This window comes from Camelus dromedarius, chromosome 8 (genome assembly GCF_036321535.1).
Source record: "Camelus dromedarius isolate mCamDro1 chromosome 8, mCamDro1.pat, whole genome shotgun sequence".
Lineage (NCBI taxonomy): Eukaryota > Metazoa > Chordata > Mammalia > Artiodactyla > Camelidae > Camelus > Camelus dromedarius.
The window spans coordinates 59,970,622-59,992,120 of NC_087443.1; the positions used below are offsets into that span (position 1 = coordinate 59,970,622).

Sequence of the window (21,499 nt, forward strand, 5' to 3'; positions counted from 1 at the left end):
TGGCAAAGCAGCAGGGAGACCATTTGTATTTAGTCAGAAGATGAGAACATAGATTGAAGTAATAGGGGTGGATTTCAGGGCTATTTCTGAGGTAGTCAATAGAATTTTATCTCTCAAATTTGGGGTGACAAAATACTATCTCGGGTAAAGATACTATCTCATAGGGAATTCAGTTGATCTAAGCTACTGCTTGAGCAGTTTGAGATTATGACAGGGACCCCGGTACTGTGGCTGTGCTTAAAGACAAAAGACATCAAAAGATTTTTAGATTGCAGTTGTCTTCGTTAAAAGCCTCCGGATACCTTCTAAAAGTAACTTATTTTACCCTTTAGAATTACCGTACCCCTCCTCTTTGCTATACCATGGAAATCTAGTACTTCCGCCACACTCAAGATGGCGACACCAGAACCAGCCTTTTCAACACACGTTTTGGGTGGCCCCGCCTCCCGATCAGAGCTAGTTCCGCCACTCTCTACGGAGCGGGACGCATTTACGCCGTCTCGCAGCACTCAAGATGGCCCGGCTTCCTCCTACTTTCCATTGGCTGGATTCCTCCGATTTTCCGTCCCAATGACAGGGCGGGACTTCGATTTGATCGACAGCTACCTTGACCAATGGAAGAAGGGCAAGGGCCAATGAAGCGCTGGAACTGGAGAACCAGCCCAGTGTCTGGGAGGGCGTTTGGGCTGGGGCGGGGTGGAGCAGAGCCGGAAGCGGGAGGGGAGAGTGAAACAGGAAAAGAAGGGAAGAAGGAAGAGGGAAGAGGAGGAGAGGGAGGAGGAGGAGGGAGGTGGCGGCGCCGTGGCGGAGGAGCAGGAGCAGGAGGGGGATGGAGAGGAGAAGGCTCCTGGGTGGCATGGCGCTCCTGCTCCTCCAGGCGCTGCCCAGCCCCGTGTCAGCCAGGGCTGAACCCCCGCAGGTAAGGGGGAGGGGGCGTTCGGGCCAGGCTGGGGGCCTGGGGGTCGTCGAGGCCCGGCTGGAAGGGGCTGAAGGAATGTTGTTGCCGTGAGTTGAGGGGTCCCGAGAGGGGCACCCATGCCTTGAGTGGACAAGATCTAAAGGGGCGTCGGTGTTTGGCTGAGGGACACCTGTGACGGTTTTGGTGTCAGGGAGGTAGCAGAGGCGTGGTGCCAAGCGAGTGAGGGGCCTTTGAGACGGGAGTTAGGTCAGGTGGGCTGGAATGACTGTGAATGGATAGTGGTGACAAGCGGGGGCCAATGGGGCGCATTCGTGTCCCCTGGTGTGCGGGTAGGGGTACGTGGGTTATTGAGCGGGCCTGAGAGGAAGGAGGGGCTGAGAGGATATTTAATTCAAGCCGGGCATTGGAAAGTTCTGAGGGCATCTTGGCCCCATTCTTAATGGTGTTGGAGGCAGGACTCTTGGAAGGCAGGTGGGATGAAGTAGACTGGGACCCCTCAGCAGCAGGGCACACTCTTACTAGGCTGGCTGGTCTGGGGGAGCCATCACCGATGCTGATCTGAGCCAGCTCCGGGCTTTGAGCAAAAGGTGGTGCTGATGCCAATACGGGCAACAAATGGAGCACCCCAGCTTTTCTTGCTAGGTGGCTTGCTTCTTATACGGGCAGACAAGCTTGCTTGTGCTGATTTCAGCTCCGGCTGGCATTTCGAAACCCTAATGGGAGCGTTACTCCTGGTGCCAAGTTGGGTGGGGTGCAGTAGGGGGAATCACCCCTCCTCCCCTTGTATTTGGCAAGGCTTTACCTTTCTGTTTTCTTCACTTTCTGTGCCCTGTCTTTTCAGAAAGGCATAGGCACACATACACACACACAGAACAAGATGACAGAGTCTATACAGCTTAGCACTTGAACTTTGTGTTGTGATCAAGAGTAGAAGCAGAATGCCAATAAAAATATCTTTTCCCTTGGAGTTGTGGGCCACCTTTTCACATATGCATCATGTTTTGCCCATTAGTATCCTCCATTTAAAACATTAATTTTTTTAATGAGATGGAATTCATGTAACATAAACCATTTAAAACCACTTAATTAATCGTTTTAAAGTGAACAATTCATTGGCGTTTAGTACCCTCAACAGTTTTGTGCAACCACCACCTCTGTTTAGTTCCAAAACATTTTCATCACCCCAAAAGAAAACCCCCCTGAACCATTAAGCGTTCCTACCTGTTCTCCTTCCCCTAGCCCCTAGCAACCATCAGTCTGTTTTCTGTCTCTATGGATTCGTCTCTTCAGGATATTTCATATAAATGGAATCCTATAGTATATGACCTCTTGTGTCTGGCTTCTTTCCCTTAGCATAATGTTTTCAAGGTTTATCCACGGTGTAGTGTGTACCTGTACTTCATTCCTTTTTATGGCTGAATAGTACTCCATTGTGTGGTTATACCGTACTTGGTCTGTTCATTTCTCTGTGGAACTATCCTCTGCTTTTCCCAAAGAATATACATATGTAAATTAGAAATCATATGTGAAAGGAGTAAGAGCTCATTTTCTGACCCAGTATGTTCCTTTTTCTAGGACTGGGACTCTTTTGTTATAGGCTTTGTTGGGGTTCTTTGTTTTCACAGTTAAAATCATAAACTGGCAGGAGAAATAGATTTTGTTAGAAAAGTTATAGCCCTTAGGGCTGGTATAGCTAAGAAGTATAGTTGTTTAGAGAACAAAATATAGAACAAACTATAGTTTTTCCTTTACACCTGCCTCTTTCTGTAAGTATCTTTAAAGGCTGTTCCCAATAACCAATAATTAACATTGCTAGAAGGTTGATTTAGGTCCGGGGCAGCCTTTGGAGGCAGGTGCCCTGGGCCTGTGGCTTGCATCACCCCGAGGGAGAGCAGTGATTGGCCTCCAAATCAACCATGGGAACCAGAACCATTTCTTTAACAGGAGGCAAGATAAGTGGAGGTTCCTTCCTAGCTCACGGGAGCCTGGGAAGTAGAGAGAAGGTGTGGGAGGGGATCTTCAGTCTCATGCCCTAATTGCAATTTGTGGATCACAAGCCATTTTCTTATCATTTCTTTGGCACTTACAATACTTATTTTGGGGACAGGGTGGCTTTTGTACTTTGTTCCATTTGGATGGATGCTAGCACCGACCAGCAGCTATTATGTGGTTACAGTTCCTGCCGAGAAGGGAAAGTTTTTGGGATGAGTAGTCTCTCTCATCCTGACCCCCTCCCCCAGACACTCCAACCCCCATCTCCCAGCCCCTTTCTCATTGAGTTCTCAATGATCTATCGTGAGAATTGTGTTTTGAATTTTAACCTTTGGAATGGAAGTTCCTATATAATTATTAACTCTGAATCCACCACAATTTTGTCAATTTAGTTTTTGTTTTGGTTTGGTTTTTGTTGATTTTGGCTTGTAGAAATCAGTGAAAAGAAAATTCAGAGACCGTTTTGGCATAGGATGTCTTTCAGGTACTCACTGTCCTTATTTCAACAAGTGGCTTCCAGCCAGCTCTGCATCGAGGAGGACTCTCTGTTCTCATTCCGAATTGAAAATGGTATGGGTACCTCATTGCATTTTTTCCCCCTTTAAACGGCTCTGTCAAATACGATCTTTTTTTCACACATGCATTTAATATCAAATATATGGCATTAGGCAGCTTGCTTGCCCTGGTACCAGCTCTGCACTGGAACAGTCATTTCCTGCCATCCTGGCCCAGACAAATTCATCCCCTTAACTCCCTTCTGTGATTAGGATCTTCGACTATATTTTCCTGTCATTGTAACTCAGATGTGATTCCTCGAATCCATAAAGAATAAAAAAGCAGTAGAGTCTCCGATCAGTAAGGCCTTGGCATTTGTCTCTTCCAGTTGAATTACGATGGAGATGTGTGGGTTTAACATCTTTTTCCATAAAGCAATCTGGCCAATGGGCTGGGCGCAAATCTGTAGAGATGCAGTCCTTACCTTTCCTCTGCCATGCTTACAACTTTGCGTTGGTTGGGGGCCTGAGTTCCTGATATTTTTTTTTCCCACCACACCCTCCAGTAGTATGCCCCTCCCTCCCCCTTTACTCACCTCCACTGCACCAGTTTTCAGTCCAAAAGCTTTACTCTTCTTTCTTAAATAGGGCATTTCAGTGCGACCACCCTCATTCCTTCTTGTAGAATAGTGGGATGTGAGACTTCCAGATCCTTATCCTCATTCTGTCATTTTCTTCTGCTTTATACACCAAAGTGAGCAGTTGTCTGAAATCCACATCATGAGTTGCTGTAAATCCTTTCAGGAGAATGCAACAAACATTTACTGAAATGTTCACTCTTTGCAGCACGCTCTTATTCCCAGGCACTGGGAACCCTCAAATGAGTAGCAGGAACCCCATCCTCAAGGAGCTACTAATCTTGTGGGAAAGACAGATAACACATAGAGTGACCTGTAGTCTGCAGGGATCAGCGTAATGGAAGTGCAGACAGAGGGCAGTGGGAACAGTTGCCGGGGGGGGGGGATTTGGGGAAAGCATCATAGAGGGGGAGGCTTTCAAGTTTGATAAGTTGGATGTCTATGGCCTAGGAAGGGGGAAAGTTTACTCCAGTGTGTAAGAGTGAAAATGGAGTGTTTGGAAGTAGCATGTAGTCTGTGGTGAAGGTTTTGAGTGTGGGTGTGTAGAGGACTGGGAAGGGAGGCTGGGACTCAAAACGGGGGCTGCAGTTAGATGGTAAGGAGGCCTTTTATCCTTCTGTGGAAGCAGTGCTGTCCAGTAGAATTTCCTGTGATGCTGGACATAGTCTATATCTGTGCTGCGCGTTTTACAGCCACTTAGCCCCCTGTGGTTATTGAAGTGTGGCCAGGATAACTGAGGAACTCAATTCTTAATGACATTTAATGTTTTATATCAACTTTACTGAGACAGAATTCACATGCCAAAAGACTCATCCTTTTAAAGTGTGCAGAAAATGTTTTTTCAGTAAGTCACAGGGTTGTGTGACCATCACCACTATCTAACTGTAGAATGTTTTCACCACCCCAAAAAGAAACCCCATGGCCATTAGCAGTCCTTGCCCATTATACCCCCTCCTCCCCTAGCCCCTGGCAACTGCTAATCTACTTTCTGTCTCTGTGGATTTGCCCATTCTGGACATTCCCTATAAATGGAATCATACACCATGTGGTCCTTTGTGACTGGCTTTCTTTCACTTAGCATACTATTTTCAAGATTCCTCCATGTTGATGTATCAGTATATCATTGCATGTATCCGTTTTTCACTTCTTTTTATGGCTTATTAATTTTCATTTATATGAATGTACCACATTTTATTTATCCATTCATCAGTTGGACATTTGGGCTATTATGAATAATGCTGCTATGCACATGCATGTACAATTTTTGTATAGACATACATGTTTTCATTTCTCTTGGGTATGTATATACCTGATAGTGGAATTTCTGGGTCATATGATAACTGTGTAACCTTTCGAGGAACTGCCAGACTGTTTTCCAAAGTGGTATGATATTTAATTTTAACTAATTCAAATGAAATAGTCACATGTGGCTACTGACTATGTATTAGATAATGCAGATCTAACAGCTTTCCAGTGTGGAGGTGGAATACAGTGTAATGTAGTGGTGAGGGCATGGGCTCTGGGGCAGACTACCTGAGTTCCAACCTGATTCTTCCACTTAATATTGAGCAAGCTACTTCACCTTTTTGTGCCTCAGTTTTCTCATCTATAAAATAGAAATAATAGTACATACCTTATAGGTTTGTTGTGAGGTGAAAAGATACAATATATGTAAAGCTTTTGGAATATACTTAGTGGTTATTAAATATAATAATAATTATCACTATTATTCTTATTGGTGAACCTCTGAGTGCATTGTGGTTGGTAAGTTAGTATCAACTCTCAAACTAGGTTCAGAAACAGATTTGGGGAGTTTGAAAGTGATTCTATCCTGATTCTGTTCTATATCTGAGTTTAGGTTTGTCTCTGTGGTCTCTTACTTATGTAGGTAGGTGGCTTTTCGTGATAAGTGAATGTAGAGTAGTGGCTCTCAAGGCAGGGAGGGTAGAGCTTAGTGGTAGAGCACATGCTTAGGAAGCATGAGGTCATGGATTCGATCCCCAGTACTTCCATTAAATAAAAACAAACAAACAAACAAACCTAATTACACCCCCCCACACACAAAAAAAGGGTAGTGGCTCTCTATTGGGGACAATTTTGCCCCTTCCTAAGGACATTTGTCAATGTCTGGAAACTTTTTTTTAAATGGAGGTACTGAGAATTTAACCCAGGATCTTGTGCATGCCAAGCATGTGCTTTACCACTGAGCTGTACCCTCCCCGCTGGAAACATTTTGATCATCAAAACTCAAGACCGCTACTGGCGTCTGTGATGTGAAGGCCAGGGATGCTGCTCAGGGTACTCCTCCCACAGCAAAGAATTGTCTGGTCCAGAATGTCGGTAGTGCCAGGGTGGAGAAACCCTGGTGTCGTGGTACCTGCCATCTGCTTACCAGCTCTTGATCAGTATCACGGGATTTGAGGCCAGCCTTCCTATGAAGAGATGTGTGTGACATAACTTCTGAAAACAAACTTTAGGTGGGAACGTTTAAAGCTTTCATACCCTCAATCTTTTTTTTTTCTTCATACTCTGAATCTTGATTACTCTCAGATTTGTTGACGTAAGTTACCAGTCAGCTCTGCTCAGCCAACATCAAATATTTTGAAGAAAAGCACATTTCCTTAGTCTGTGGTTCAGTAAGCAGGTGAGCCTCCCTAAGTCACCCGATCTTGAACTTTCTTTCCTCTGGCTTTGGTCTGCCTTTGTGGTTTCCTTTTAAGAATGCATTTGTTTTCGCCCCAAGGAAAGCCTGATGGCCAGTTACTTTCTTTTCTTAGTGCCCTGCATGGTCCCATAACCAATCCAAACTGAGTCATGTTCTTAGAACTTTTTCCTTTCCCTATTCCAAGTCTTGGCTGTCCTCTCATTTTCAGCCTCATGAACATTAGTTTGTTCTCACACATTATCAGCCTGCGGAAACCATTAGATGCTCTCAGGGTCGCCACGAGGGAAGCTGACAGTCCTGGACCTTAGCAGGGCTGTGTCAAGAGGAGAGCCCTCTCTTTCGGGCCCCAGGATGCAGCTCATCTGTGGGTGTTGAGCACAAGCTGGCAACTCAGTGGATGCTGTGGGTATCCTAAATGGCTTTGGATTCAAATTCCAACTGCCCTTTGAATACCTGGGGGCCTCTTTCTTGCCTTCAGTTGTTGGACTAACATTTGAGAGACCATCAGGACGAGGTGCCGCGATGACGTGGGTTCATTCCTTGCCCTACAGCCTGGATTGTGGGCACTGCTGGGGCCACTGATCCCACTATAACCGCATAGACAGTGCGGCCAGTGAGTGACAGGGAGTAGTGACTGCAGGTCTTGGTGACCTGTCTAGGCAGTGGCATATGACAGTCTGAGATCTGACTGTGGGCCCCACCCTTCTGGCCCATCCTTTGCAGTTCCACTAGGTGGAGCAAAGTCTGGCCAAAAACCGACATGCATTGTGGAAACCACAAACAAAGAAATACAAATAAATCCAGAACATTGCAACCTGGGAGGTAAGGAAAAGGGAAACAAATCTCATCCTATTGAGTTCTGCAGCTTGTTGATACAATTCTGGGCTTTCCCAGTGTGGGAATTAAAGTAGGTCATCCTCTCAGACTTGTGAGTCTTGCCTGGATGGGGTTTTGGGGATACTCTCGCTTACTCAGCTACATTCCCATAGCTGGCTTTATTTACTTTGGGTTTTCTCTTTTCCATGCTTTCTTCTGTGGGAAAGCAGATGAGCTGTGTATCTTCTGTTCATGGTGCTGTCCTCACCCTCATATGCCGTGGTGCAGTTTTCATTCCCGACCTAGGTGTTTTAGAGAATTTAAACTTGTTTTGGAAGAGGTGAGAGTGACTGTAAGACGCTGCAAGAATATTTGTGGCTTGGAAGGGTGGGTCCTGGAGTGAAGTTATAAAAACATGTGTCTGTTTTGATTTTTAAATATGGAGCAAGACAGATCTCATGTTGTAACACTGTTCTGTTACACATTCTTGCAGATCAGAGGCCTACGGTTCATGGAGAAAAAAACTATCTTTTTCAAAATTGTACATGGCGCTTTTTGTTTGCCATTTAAAAATTATCTTCCTCATCTCAGATTCCACCTGGAAGTTTCACTCTGGTTGTGTTAAAAACCAGCCAAACACAGATACAACCAGAAAACACCCATAGCTTAGTTTATTGATCGGATTTAAATATTTGTGGTTTATTTGGGAGAGAAAGTTAATATTTGGCTTTCTACACTGGGTTGTTGGAGCAAAATAGCTCTTTGGGACTTGAATGTAGAGTTGAATAGTGTGAGAAGGTCATCCTGTGTGCTTCTTTCTTTTTTCTTGAGTCTCTTGTCTTTTTGCAAATCCCCTTGCTGCATTTGCAGTGGGGGTGGGGTGGGGCGGCAGGGGTCGGGGCGGGGGTGGGGTGGGGTGGGGTGGGGGGTGGAGACAGAAAACCTGCACCGGCCTGATTTGGCACGGTCCACTATGGCTCTCTCTCCATTTCCTTTCTTAGATCTGATTGCTGCTTTTCTTTGGGCCTTAAGTTACCTTTTACCTTTCACATCAGTGTTTTGTTTTGTTGGAATACTCAATGGATATTATTTTTTCTCAAAGTATTGTCAGTTTACAATGTTGTGTCAGTTTCTGGTCACATCAGTTTTTAATTACACAGAAATAACACATGCTCATAACAATGGTAAATGCAGAAATACAAAAATACTTAGAGTAAAAAGGAAAAGTTTGGTTTGGTGTGTATTTTTTGGTGGCTTTTCTGCTTATGCTGCATATTTATAGATATAATAATTTAACTCCTATATATAAACTCATACACACGCACACACATATATATAATAAATAAAATTGTTGATCTGGGTAGGGTTCCTTATTTTCTTTCATTTGTTTTTAAAGCAAAAATGGGATAGTTTATATGTAGTACTTTAACAACATGCACTTTTTTTTAACCTTAATACATTGTAGACTTTTTTTTTGTAGACTTTTTTTTATATTGCATACATACCTCTAATTTTGTTTTAACGTCTGTATGTTATTGCTTTAGACCAGGGTTTATTTAAGCATTCCTCTATAAGTGAACACACGTTGTGCCCAAATTTTTGCCATTTCACACTGTGCTACAGTGAACATTGTTGTGCTTATTTCTTTCTGCAGTTGTGCTAGATTCCTCGATGTGGAATTAGGGGTTGTGGGCTTACAGGGCATGTACATTGGAAATTAGGGGTCGATGATGCCAAGTTGCTCTCCAAAGCAGTTGTATCAGTTTACATTCCCATCAGTAGGGCTCATTTGCCCACGCATGTGCATGAGCATCACTTCTTCACTTCCTCCCTCTGCTTATCCTTGAAAATGCACCTTCTGACTCTTTAACACAGGCACCTGGGGAACATTTCCGTTTACTCCCTCAAAAGCCTATAGGTCTCTGATTTGCTAAGCTTCTAGTCTCCTTCTTGTCTGCAAACTGGTTGCTCCCTTTACTGTGGAACAGGATTCACCCAAGGGCAGTGAGCCTATAGCCGAAGGAGGGTAGAAATGCCTGCCCATGTGCTGAGAGAAGTGGTTTGTGGTCCCCTGGAAGATGTCAGGCAGATGGCCTGGAGCTGTTGACCAGATGCTGTGTGGCACCCAGGTCTAATTTCATGCCTGCCCAGCCAACCTTCCGTGGTGATCGTCCCAGAAGAAGAGATGCTTGGAAGCAGTACTGCTGAGAGTGCAGACTCTGGAGCCAGACTGCCTCTGTATAACCTTGGGCTAGTTAGTTAACTCAATATCCTCATCTGTAAAATGGGATAATAACGCCTAGCTAATATTGTGGGTAAATTGAGTTATTGTGAGGATTAATTGAGTTAATATTTACAAAGCTCTTAGAGCAGTGCTTGCCACTAGTAATTACTTGGCAAATGTTAGCCTTTGTTGTTGTTGTTACTGCTTATTTTAGCTTTGGGGAACTTTAAGGCTTCCCTGTTCCCTCACTAACCCAAGATCTGTTTTCAGTGGAGGACTTTAAGAATATATTTTGCTCCACTCCTGATCCAAAATGCACGTGAATCACTTTCCATATCCTCAGCCTTTGCAGTCAGATGAGGGGTGTTTTCTTGGCATTAATTTTAAAAAATTAAGTATGAAATTATTTATTCTTAGAGCAGGTAAGTTAGGATACAGCTGTTACTCTGATAAGCACATTGTACCCTCTCGAGTGAGGGAGAGTGGGGGGTTACCACCAGCAAGGAAGTGTGCCGTTGCCTCTGGTGTGGGAGCTGTGGTTTGTCACTCATTCTGACTGCAGTGCTAGGGCCACACACAGAGCTCTGTGCTCTCAGCGCGCAGTGTACTGTACCGAGGTGAGGGGCGCCCTGGGGCTTATTGACACCTGTCTCCAACATTTGGCACTTCCTGTTCTGAGGTGAAGATGGTTTCTGAGGCTTTTTTTTTTCTCTTTATAATAACAGCTTTATGAGATGTAATTCACATACCATAAAATTCGCTCTTCCAGAGTGTACAATTCAGTGGGTTTTAGTATATTCACAAGGTTGGGCTACTGTCACCACTATCTAACTTCAGAACATTTTCATCACCCCAAAAGAAATGCTGTATCAGCATTCATCCCCTCTCTCCCGATCCCCTCCCCCAAGTCCCTGGCAAACAGTAGTTTACTTTCTGTCGCTCTGGATTTTCCCATTCTGGACATTTCATGTAAATGGAATCATGTATCAGGTGCTATTTTGTGACTGGCTTCTTTCACTTAGCATAGTGTTTTCAAGGTTCACCCCTATTGTAACGTATCAGTGTCCTTCCTTTTTATGGCTGATTAATATTCCATTGCATGGTCGTAACACATTTTATTTATGTAGTCATCAATTGAGGGACATTTGGGCTATTTCCACTTTGGGGCTATTATGAATAATGCTGCTTTGAACATGAACATATCAATTTTTGAGTGGACATCCGTTTTCATTCTCTTGGGTATATACCTAGAAGTGGAATTGTTGGGTCATATGGTCAATTTTTGAGGAACTGCCAGACTGTTTTCTATAGTGCTACATTGTTCATCCCCACTAGCAGTGTATGAGGGTTTCAATTTTTCCACATCCTCTTTGGCACTTGTTATTGTCTGTTTTTTTGTTTTTTATCATGACCATCCTAGTAAGTGCGAAGTAGTATCCCATTGTGGTTTTGATTTGCATTTCCCTAATAACTAGTAATGTTGAACATTTTTTCATGTTCTTACTGGCCATTTGTATGTCTTCTTTGGAGAAATGACTATTCAGTTTGTCTGACTGAAGGGACAGTGGTATTCCCACGGAATCCCAGTGAGTGACTGCTCAAGGCAAGGTTCTCCTTTAAACTAGACTTTGTCAGGGCACTGGCACTCTCGACCCAGACATGCCACCATCTCTTCTCATGACCTTGGGCCAATTACTTTACTTCTCTGAGTCTTCATTGCTTCTATCAACGTGGCCCAGCTTCGGCTCTGAGGCAGCCATTTCTGCTGTAAGAAGTCCATGTGGTCACAGAAGTCTCCCATCTCTTGTGGAGATTCACGGTGCATGTGCTCAACAGTTAAACCTCTAAAGAGGGTCCTACAGTTAAGAAGCCAATATGAATCTCTTATCAGATCAGTGATTTGCAAATATTTTCTCCTGTTCTGTGGTTGTTTTTTTTTTTTTTTCCACTTTCTTGGTGATGTCCTTGAAGCACAAATGTCTTTAACTCTCTTATCTTTTTTTTTCCTAGGGGGTTAGGTGATTAGGTTTATTTATTATTATTTTTTTGAGGAAGTACTGGGGAATGAACCCAGGACCTCATGCATACTAAGCTTGTGTTCTACCACTTGAGCTATACCCTCTCCCGAACTGTTTTTAATTTTGATGAATTCCAGTTTATGTTTTTCTTTTGTCACTTGAGCTTTTGGTGTTCCCTAGTTCTTTTTTTTTTTTTTTTTAATACCTTTATTGTAGTAGTTGTTCCTCAGTTCTTTACAGGCTTTGTAAAGCTTAATATTATTTAGAGTCAAAAGTGGACAATTTTGTGGGGAGGGAAATAGCTCAGTGGTAGAGCACATGCACAGGGTTCTGGGTTCAATCCCCAGTATCTCCATTAATAAAATAAAAAAGAAAAGAAAATATTAGGAAAAAATGGTCATTATTTAGAATAGACTTCTTTAATTATTTTTTTTATTATGGAGCATTTTAAACATTTACAAAAATAAAGAGAATGGTATACTGAACCCCCATGTACCTACCCATCACCCAACTGCAGCAGTTTAGTGTCTTGGCCAGTCTTATCTATATCCACTTTGACTTCCATTCATCCCCAGTGAAACTATTTTGAAGCAAATTGCAGACTTCCTATCATTTCAACCATAAATAGTTCCGTCTGAATCTCTGAAAGATAAAAGGACTCTGTTCCTGAACATAACCACCCTCCCACATCACACCCTAAAAAACTGACAATAATTCCTTAATGTTATAGGAGAGGATCTCGCGTGTAAAAATTTAAATTGGATCTAGGGGTAAAAATACTATTAGAAAATTCAGCTAATTATGACAGTTCTTCAGTTTTCCTACTCAGCCCTCTCTAAGAATTACACGACTTTAAAAAAGTTACTCCCCAACGGCACTCTGCAATCCTGAGTATCAAAAGTGCCCATCCAACCACAGCTTTCTCTGTTTTACTCAAACAGGTCTCATGGTGAAGTTTGAATCATGGCAGTCCTCCCCCCACCAACCCCGTCTTTCTCCTCAAAACTTTGTCTTTTTTTTTTTTTTTTTTTGACACACATATCCATCTGCAACCTCTGCCCAGTATATAAAGTGAAAAATTAACTTACGACTTTTGCCCTCAGTTTCTAGTGTAGGGAGAATTTTTGGAAAAATCCTGTTCTTATCTGAGATTGCACAAATGTTCGGAGAAACCTGCGAAAATGAGGTGAGCTGCCAATGTATCTTCTCTTTCAGCTCCCCCCAGACTTATGCTGGGCGTCCCCATCCTGTGCCTGGCAGGCAGTACTGGGGGGATCTCACGGCAGATGAGCAGTGCGATGGAGGGAGAGATGGAGCATAGAATTTGGAGGCGGAAAAACACCACAGATATGATGATGCTATGAACAGATGTTCCTTAAGAGAGGCTGTGCTATTGGAAACGTAGGAGATTTAGGGTTGAACAAGCTTCTTGACTTTGGGGGTCTTTAGAGGTTTAACTGTTAAGCACATGCATCATGAATCTCCAAAAATACAGCAAACTTCTTTGACCGCATGAGTCTCTTATCGCGGAAATGGCAGCCTCGGAGCGGTCTCTGGGCATGCTGATAGAAGGCAGGAAGGCTTGGAGAGGTAAAGTAATTGGCCCAAGGTCATGAGAACAGGTGATAGTGTGGTCGAATGCCAGAGCTCTGAGAGTCTGGTTGAAAGGAGAATCTGCCCCGGGGCAGCCAATCGTTAGGGTTGCATGGGAAGAACACCTCTGTCCCTTCAGTCAGAAACCCTAGGTCTAGTCCTAGGTCACCTCGCATCTCGAGATCATCAGTATACTATTGGGCAGGTGGGGCTGGGAATAACCCCCTGGCCCTCTCCCCAGCTGATGGAAGGAACGACGAAAAGGGCTGTGACCCTTTTCAAGTTTATGAACCTTGAGTTCTCTGCAAGGGTGGTGCTTTATCGTGTCTCTCACTGGTTAGTGCCACCTTTTCTGCAGTACTGAGCACACCTTGCCGAGAATGTGCATCTTGACCAAAGTGAAGGACTGTGGAACCATGGATGTAAGTGCAAAGATACTGGCATCTGCTACTTTCTTCAGGGAGGGACAGTGGCTTGCGATGACTTCTTGCTGTGAGGGGGATGCTTTCTCAAAGGCCCTTCTAGTGTTCCCCGCCTAAGCTTTAGGCTTATACAGTAGGGTCTCTCTGCCCACTTCTGCTCTGCTCTAGTGCTTTCTTCATGATTTGGACCCCAGGTCAAGGGGTTTTTAAAGTCAGTTTACTGACTGCTGTCATCCTGTGTTGGCCCGGGAATACAAGGCTCTGGTGTGGCCCGTGGTGGGGCGCTATGTGACGAAAGGGCTGCGCCTCCTGTATCTGGTACGATTCCCTCTCCAGTTTCGCTGCCTTCAGTCATCCCGTCACATCTGGGACGTGTGTTCCAGAAGTTTCCCATCTCCCTGCAACTTATGGGAGGGACAGATTGTTTTTAATGTTTTCTTCTGGTGTTTTTGACCATCTTCTGGTGGTTATCGAATAGCCTAAGGAAGGAGGAGGTGATATTTGATTTACATAAGATCCAGGAAATGAGGAAATGCCCAGTGCCAGGAGCTATGTTTCCAGTTAGGCTTTATTAAGTTTCACAATCCTTAGAGCAAAAAAGGCAACTTCTAGGCGTTGCTAATGGAGTTTTCTGGTGAGTGGGAGACAGAACCAGGAGCAGCCTCATCCCTTCCCGTAACCAAGAAACTATTGTTGGGGGTCAAATCATGTCCCAGCTCTACCTTGAGAAAGGGAGTTTTGCTTTTGAGATGTCTTAAGTGCTTTGAATTCCTCAGCTGAGAAGTGAGAGATGTATAGATAAGGGAGGGTTTCCCAGTCCCTTCACCAAACCTTGTGAGCTCAGAGCAGGTTTCTGTTACCAGGAAAAAGCTGTCTGCACTAGTGTTTAGGGGGTTCAGCTTCATTTTTCCGACCTTCTCTTTAGTCATTAATTCTCTTCATCCAGGTAACTGTCTTTTCCTCAGGGCCTGCTTTGTGCAAGGCATTGCTTGGTACTGCGAGGGACACAGAAATGGAAGTTAGGCATCTTACCCTTAAGTTGATTACACTATAGAAAAGGAGACAGGCCTGAGAATAAAGAACTTTGCAGTTTATGAGCACACAAAAGAGTGAGTGGATCTTCCCATAAAAGCACAACCAAGATGATCCCTTGCTGGACCGTGTGAATGATGGCTCTTGTGACTTCACACCCCAAGGATCCAGTGCTGCTTCCAGGAACTCAGAGTTGAGGTACCTTTGATAAAATGACCTTGATGTTCGCCCTTTCTGTGGGCCTGCCACCATTGCACCTAAAGTGGACCGACTCGCCCTTTGTCCTGCCCCACACTTAAATAAAAGTGAAAGATGAAATCAGATTTAGTGGAGACCCTGAAGACTAATTTACCTAAGTGGAGTTCTCTTTCCAGGTCACATCTGAGTGTGTGCCGTGTAGTTGGTGTGACGTACCTCCCTTCTGTTTTTCTTAATTCTGATCTTTGGTTTAGAGAGCAATTTGTGAGGAGACATGAAATGTTTCTGGGGACAGCCCTGAGTTGTAGCTTGCTGATTTTCATGTGATTCTTGGCTACCTGCCAGTTTGGTTGAGGTTGAACTGTTTTCAGGGCAGGAAAAACGAACCTAGCATTTTGGTACCAAAACAAACAAGGCTGCTGTTGTACTTGATAAAGCTAAAGTTGCATCTCCGGCGACAGCCCATTAACCGTCTGTGACAGCCCACTGTTCGTGGTGAGTTGCAGAGACCCCTGATCTCTCTGGAGAGGGCAGTGATGTTTGTCCACGAAGGTAATAATTATTGGTGGAGTGACTGTCATCACAAAAAGATTTTCTTGTTAGAGGGCAGAGAAGCAAGAGGCAGAAACCTTAGGAATCTGTTAAACTGGTTTCAGCTTCTGCTACTTTTATTTCTCTCTCTATTTGAAAGACCAAGGCTGTTTCATTGCCATGGGTGTCTTCCCTCCACCTCTCCTGCGCCACACAAAATCAGCTTCAAGATTGATCATGTTTCAGTAGTAAATATAACAAGCAAAAAGAGAGCCTAAGATACGTAATAGAAGTTCCTGCCCTTGACATTCATGGTGCTGCCGTAGTTATCAGAAAGAAAACACGTGCTGGTTCAGGGTACTCAGTAAATACACACATGTGTAGTGGCCTCTGCGTTGACCCTCCAGCTGACCTTTGTGTCATCATCTTCAGCCTTTCTCGGATGCCCGTTTGCCCTTGTTTCCATGCTTTTGGTCGTGCTTGGCCCTGCCTGGTGTGTTCACCTTCCCATCCCAACCCTGCATGTTAGTCAGTTAGCCATCTCTTGTTAAAACCTTCCTTGGCCATTCTATCTGTCGACAGTGTCCCCTCTTCAAGCTCTTCTTGCCCTTAGCATCTATCCTTCTCCGATCCCATTTATTAAAGAGTGCCCACGATGGTGTCTGTGTTTGCTGTCTTTTCTCCCTAACTGGGTAATTGAATAAATAAATCAGGGCAAGGCCAATTTGTCCATCTTTCTTATGCTCATGGTCTGTCTTGGGTGGCTGGATGTGACCCTGACCATCAGGTCACAGAAGAGGGGGAAGTGACAGTTATAATATCAGAGTGGGGGAAAGGGGGCAGGAAGGGATAAATTGGGAGTGTGAGATTTGCATATACCAACTACTATATATAAAATAGATAAACAACAAGTTTACACTGTGTAGCACGGGGAACTCTATTCAATATCTTGTAGTAACCTAGAACGAAAAAGAATATGAAAACGAATATATGTATGTATATGTATGGCTAAAACATTATGCTGTACACCAGAAATTGACACAACCTTGTGAACTGACTATACTTCAATTTAAAAAAAAAAAGAATACTATCTTCATCATGTTCAAGCCATTTGGGAGCCACACGGGCCTGGTTGAAATGCTTGAATGTATTTCAAGCTTGAATGAGTTACCTAACTTCACTGAAGTGCGTAGGTTTTTTTCCGTCTCTCAAGTATGAGCCATCAACATAGGTTAGGATCCTCGCTCTCTGAAATATATCATTTGATGTTTAGCAAGTGATTATGTACTGCAGTTTAGGGATGTTCACCTAGCCATCTTCTGGGGATACTCAGTACAATAGTAGGAGATCATCCATGGGTTTTCGTGGATACCTGGTTGAAGAAATAAGCCCCGTGACTTGTAGAACTCCTTGTCCTGCTCGGAAACCAGGAGAGGTGTGTTTTCTTGCCCCGGCAGGCTCGCTACACGTCTGCCTTTGTCCAGCCCCACGACACAGATAAGCTCATATTCTTGGTTTCTGGCAGCTGAATAATTCTTAACATTTCTACTTGGCACGGTTCTGGAAGTCTTTGTTCTGAGCTTGGAATTCTTCCCCTGGCATTCCCCAAAATAATTCCTTCAGGATCCTTTATTGGTGTCCAGCCTCAAGTTCGTGACGTGACGATGTCTCGGTTTGACTTTTATTGTAGTGCTCACGTTGGTTTGGGGTTTGAGTTAGTATTCATCTCTGGCTTTTTTGAGTTAGAACTCTCGGGTATTTAAACCGGGTTGGGCACAGCCTGAGAAAGATAAGAAAGGTCTTTTATCTCAGATGTGTGTTTGCCTCGCAGCCTCTACCCAAAGCTCCAGGAAATAAAATGGCTTTCGGTCTGGAGATTGTCTCCTGCCCGAAGCCTGGCAGTGGCTTTCTGTCCTGACAAAACCCTCTTTCTTCAGATTCCTTGATTGCGAAATTAGAAACCCGGGGCCCTCAGCCCTGGTCTCCTTCAGCTTCAGCTGGCCAGATGACGTTGGCGTGGGAGCGGTTCACCAGGTCACCTGAGATGCAGGGCGTAGAAGGTCTTCCTGCCAGCTCGCTCCTTGTGTGGGGGCCAGTTGTGTGTTAGAACACATGAGAACTTTAGGCCTTTCCCAGTCATTTACCTCACAGAACTCAGGCCCCAAAGTGGGTCAGGATGGGAGTTCTGGAGCTCCAGGGTCTTGACTATATGCTCAGGAATGCCACTGCCAGGTCCAGTATAAGCGACAGTCTTGTAAACAGGGTTCTGGAGCACCGACCAGGGACATGCGTATCTGCTCAGTGGCCAGCTGACCCTCAATTCTGGTTTTTGCCTCATTGGCCACTTTTGGTCTCATATCGTGACTCCTTTTTTTTGTAAAGGGAAGAGTCTTTGGAGCCAGAGACTTCATTCAAATCCCGTCTTTCTCAGTGCTAGCTGTGTGACCCTGGGCATGGTCTCCATAAAGCTCAGGTTCTGCAGCTGAGCAATAAGGATAATAATACCTACATCATGGGGTTGTTGTCACTTTAGGTGAAATGTTGGTTAAACAGAGTTCCTAAACCACAGAGGCTGGCTCGTTGTCAGTGCCGAATAACTTCTCCCTGCTTCCATCCCAGAATTTAAAGATTATAAATGCATAGGCTGCCTAGAAAAATGTTGCCAAATGATTCTTTTTGTTTGTTTGTTTTTTAATTCTTATTTTTTATTGAAGTGTAGTTGCTTGCCAGTGATTCTTAAATCAACTACAGTGAAGGAATGACTTCCACCAGCCATGAACATCTACGCTTTTGCAGTATGTCTTCTTAAATAATGAGTTAATCAGAATCCAAAGGATTTCAGCATTACTAGCTCTGTGGGTTCTCTGAACTGGGAAGGGGGGGCCTGGTTCAGTGGGAGGATGTCTCAGACACTGCTTGGGGCCATACACAGTTGTTAAACTGCAACATTTTGACAACATAATCCTGCTTAATTCTGGTTTAGTGTTGACTCTTCCTGATTATTATTATTATTTTTTTAAGTTGGTGAATTCAGCATTGAATTAAATTCTGCATTGTCAGGCAGATGACTAAAATGATTCTGAAGAAGGATTTGACTTAGCTTTGGTCTTCCTCATATGAGCCTGGATCACTTACATAAAAGAACCCCTTTTTTTCAGACTAGTAGAAATTGCTAATTATTGTCTTGCCTCTTAAATCCCCGAACTGACAACTTTCTCCTTGGTTTGTGGTGATATTTGTAGGGCATGGCAAAATGGGAACCCGCCTTCCTGGGAATGCCTGCATTTGCCAGTTCAACTTCTTTTTCTCCTCATCCCTCAAATCTCAGTGCTCAATGAGGGTTGGTCAGGGACTGGGGGCAAGAAAAAGTAGATCAGTGAGAAAGAAGCCATTCTCAGCAATCACTTTGTTAGCGTATATGATGTTGGGTTAGGTGCAGTGTTGGGTTTGATACTGCCTTGCATACAGGAACTTGCAATCTTGTAAGAAGATAAAAGCAGACAAAGGCTGATTAGAAACACTGTGTTGAGTAGCATCCATAAAGGATGATTCATTAGGTTCAGAGGAAATTGGGATGCCTATGATGCAATTTTGATCATTTAGATTGAACTTTCACAAAATTATCTTTGGATCTCTAGTAATTTTGTTCCAACTCCACTTATTCAGAGATGACTGCTAGTGAAAATTATTTAGAAATGTGGAATGTTTCCTTAGCCCATTAGAGCAAAGGTGCTTGAGTATTTTGCTCATGGCCGTGTTTCCAGTGCCTAGACCAGTGTCTGGCACAGTGTGGGCGTTGAGTAGGTGTGGAATGAATGAATAGGTACACTTAACGCCATGTAATTTTCCCATAGAGCTGCAGATGTCACTCTGTCTTACTAGGGAGGGTCAGAAAGAATTGCCCACGAGGGGCTGAGGATGCCCTTTGCTCTAGTTTGATTGTCAACATTAATAATGCTGCATGTGTTGGGGGATGGTCAGTGGTTGCCAGGGAACTGAGGAAATGAAAGGAGGGCTTTGAAAGCTGCCTCTCTGCTCTTCCCTGGGGGGTTGTGCCTCGGTGTCCAGGCCTGCCTGTCTGGCAGTTTGGCCTGTATGTGAGAGTAGTAGCACAGCCTGGGATAGACTGGGAGACAGTGTCCTGAGAATAGATATTTGCTGAAGTGAAGAATGGCTCTCTAGTCCCCAGACACCTGCAGCAGCAGAAGCCACTTCACCCCTCTTCTCTTCTCCATAGCAATGAGGCTGTGATTTTTTTTTTTTTTTTTTTTTTTTTTTGTGAGCCTGCAGGAAATGTCCCAGCTGGCTTGGCTCATTCATTTCCTTGTCAGGAAAGTCGACATGACCTTGACCGGCAGTGGGAGACCTGCAGCAAGCACATTGTGTGTCTGGCTAGATTCACTAATGATTGAAAAGTATTTTTTGGCAACTCACCTTGCTGGACTTGTTATGTACTGCTAATTTACTGTCTGAGGTGGAGGTGAAAAATACTAATTTGTGAAAATCATTTCTGATTTACCAGGGTATGCCCAGCACAGTGCCACTCCCTTGGGGGCCTTCGATAAGTATCACTGAAAAAAAAAATTGTTGCAGAAAATAAAAAGAAAGATGAGATATACTTGCTTTGAGTGATGGAAATAGAATTAATTTGCAGCCTGGAGAAGTTATTAGAAAGTAACTTTGGACTTACAAAGTTCCTCTGAAGATTGTTCTCCTCGAGAGTCATTTCTGCAAGATGAAATCAGACACGAACCTTTGCTCGTGTGGTCTTTGGTAGAGCACTCGGGCCAGAGAAAGCGACTGTGACCTGTAGTTTAGGGAAGGGTGGCCAGATGAGAGCTGGCTTACACCACTGACTGGGAAAAGTCAGATCAGGACACCAACCCCAGGGCCTTTGTTTCCTGTGCAGAAGCTTGCTGTCAAGAGAGCCATTTTTTCCATAAGCTGAGCTTAGAGAAGAAAGCATGACAAACCTAAGGTGGTGAACTTTTCAGAAGCAAGAGTTGGTTTAAATATAGATGATCTGCTTCACTGGCAACTTGGAGGCTGCGATGGGACTTGTTGTACCTTTTGTAAGACAAGTGAGGAAAGATGTTGGCACCTGTACATGCAGTCTGTTTATGAAATATAAACTCTCCAGTCCAAGTGAGGGCTCAAGAGGTCAGCATCCAAGGTAGCATGTCCTACCTTAGCTGGGGAAAAGGTGCCTCTCTGAGTCCTCTCTGTGAATTGCGTCCATCCCTGGAGAAAGTTGAAACAGTCAGGTGTAGTGCACTGTTATTTACTGAGCACCAGCTCTGGCAGGGGAGCCGGTGGAAAAGTTTCTGTGAAACTGACAGTCACTGAGCTTGGTTTTCTTTCCCAAGGAGGAGAAATAATACCTCGGGAGCCATTAGAGTCCAGTCATTATTCAGAGAAATGTGGCTCTTTTCAGCCATAGAGACTTGATTTATGTACAGCCCAGCCTGCTCAGAGCCGAGGGGAGCTGATGGGAGTGGGCAGGGGGCTGCAGCTCCTGTCCTCCTCCATTGCAGGCTTCATCCCTAGGTGGGTCCAGGGCTAGCCAGCGTAGGTTTGCAGCACATCCTTCTCAGTACTCCACAGCAGCTGTCTGGAGTTTTTTCTGCCGGGCCTGAACTGATGTCATTTCCCCCTTGGCAGACAGCTTCAGCTCTGCTGCGTCTGAGATATGTCACGAGAAGGTGGGGGTGGGTCGGAGCCAGGCAGGGGGAGTAGCGAGGCGAGCAGGAGGGAGAGTGCCTGCTTGGTCCCAGGACTCTGTTTACTTTCTCTTCTTTGCTAAGGAAGCCGGTTAACCGGGATCGCTGAGCACCAGGCCCACCAGGGGAAATGCTCTTTCCAAGACCTTAACTTTTAAAAAGCCCTTTGTTCCCAACGTTAGTGTGGACGATGCTCTTGCAGGATGCCTTTCCTTTTGGGTCTTAGACAGGTAATTG

The 21,499-nt window shown here is 44.4% G+C and overlaps 1 protein-coding gene across 2 annotated transcripts in view; it reads left to right on the forward strand.

Annotated features, from left to right (window-relative positions):
• The first annotated feature begins 707 nt into the window (after positions 1–707).
• The window catches only part of WBP1L (WW domain binding protein 1 like), a 52,823-nt gene continuing 32,031 nt past the window's right edge, over positions 708–21,499 (forward strand). Inside the window, exon 1 of one of the 2 annotated variants that reach the window (XM_031461665.2) lies at positions 708–919. In XM_031461665.2, coding sequence (XP_031317525.1) covers positions 830–919 — 90 coding nt within the window. In that variant the 5' untranslated portion in view covers positions 708–829. Of the gene's footprint in view, positions 920–21,276; positions 21,493–21,499 lie in introns of those variants that run through there. The other variant, XM_031461666.2, reaches the window with a different exon arrangement.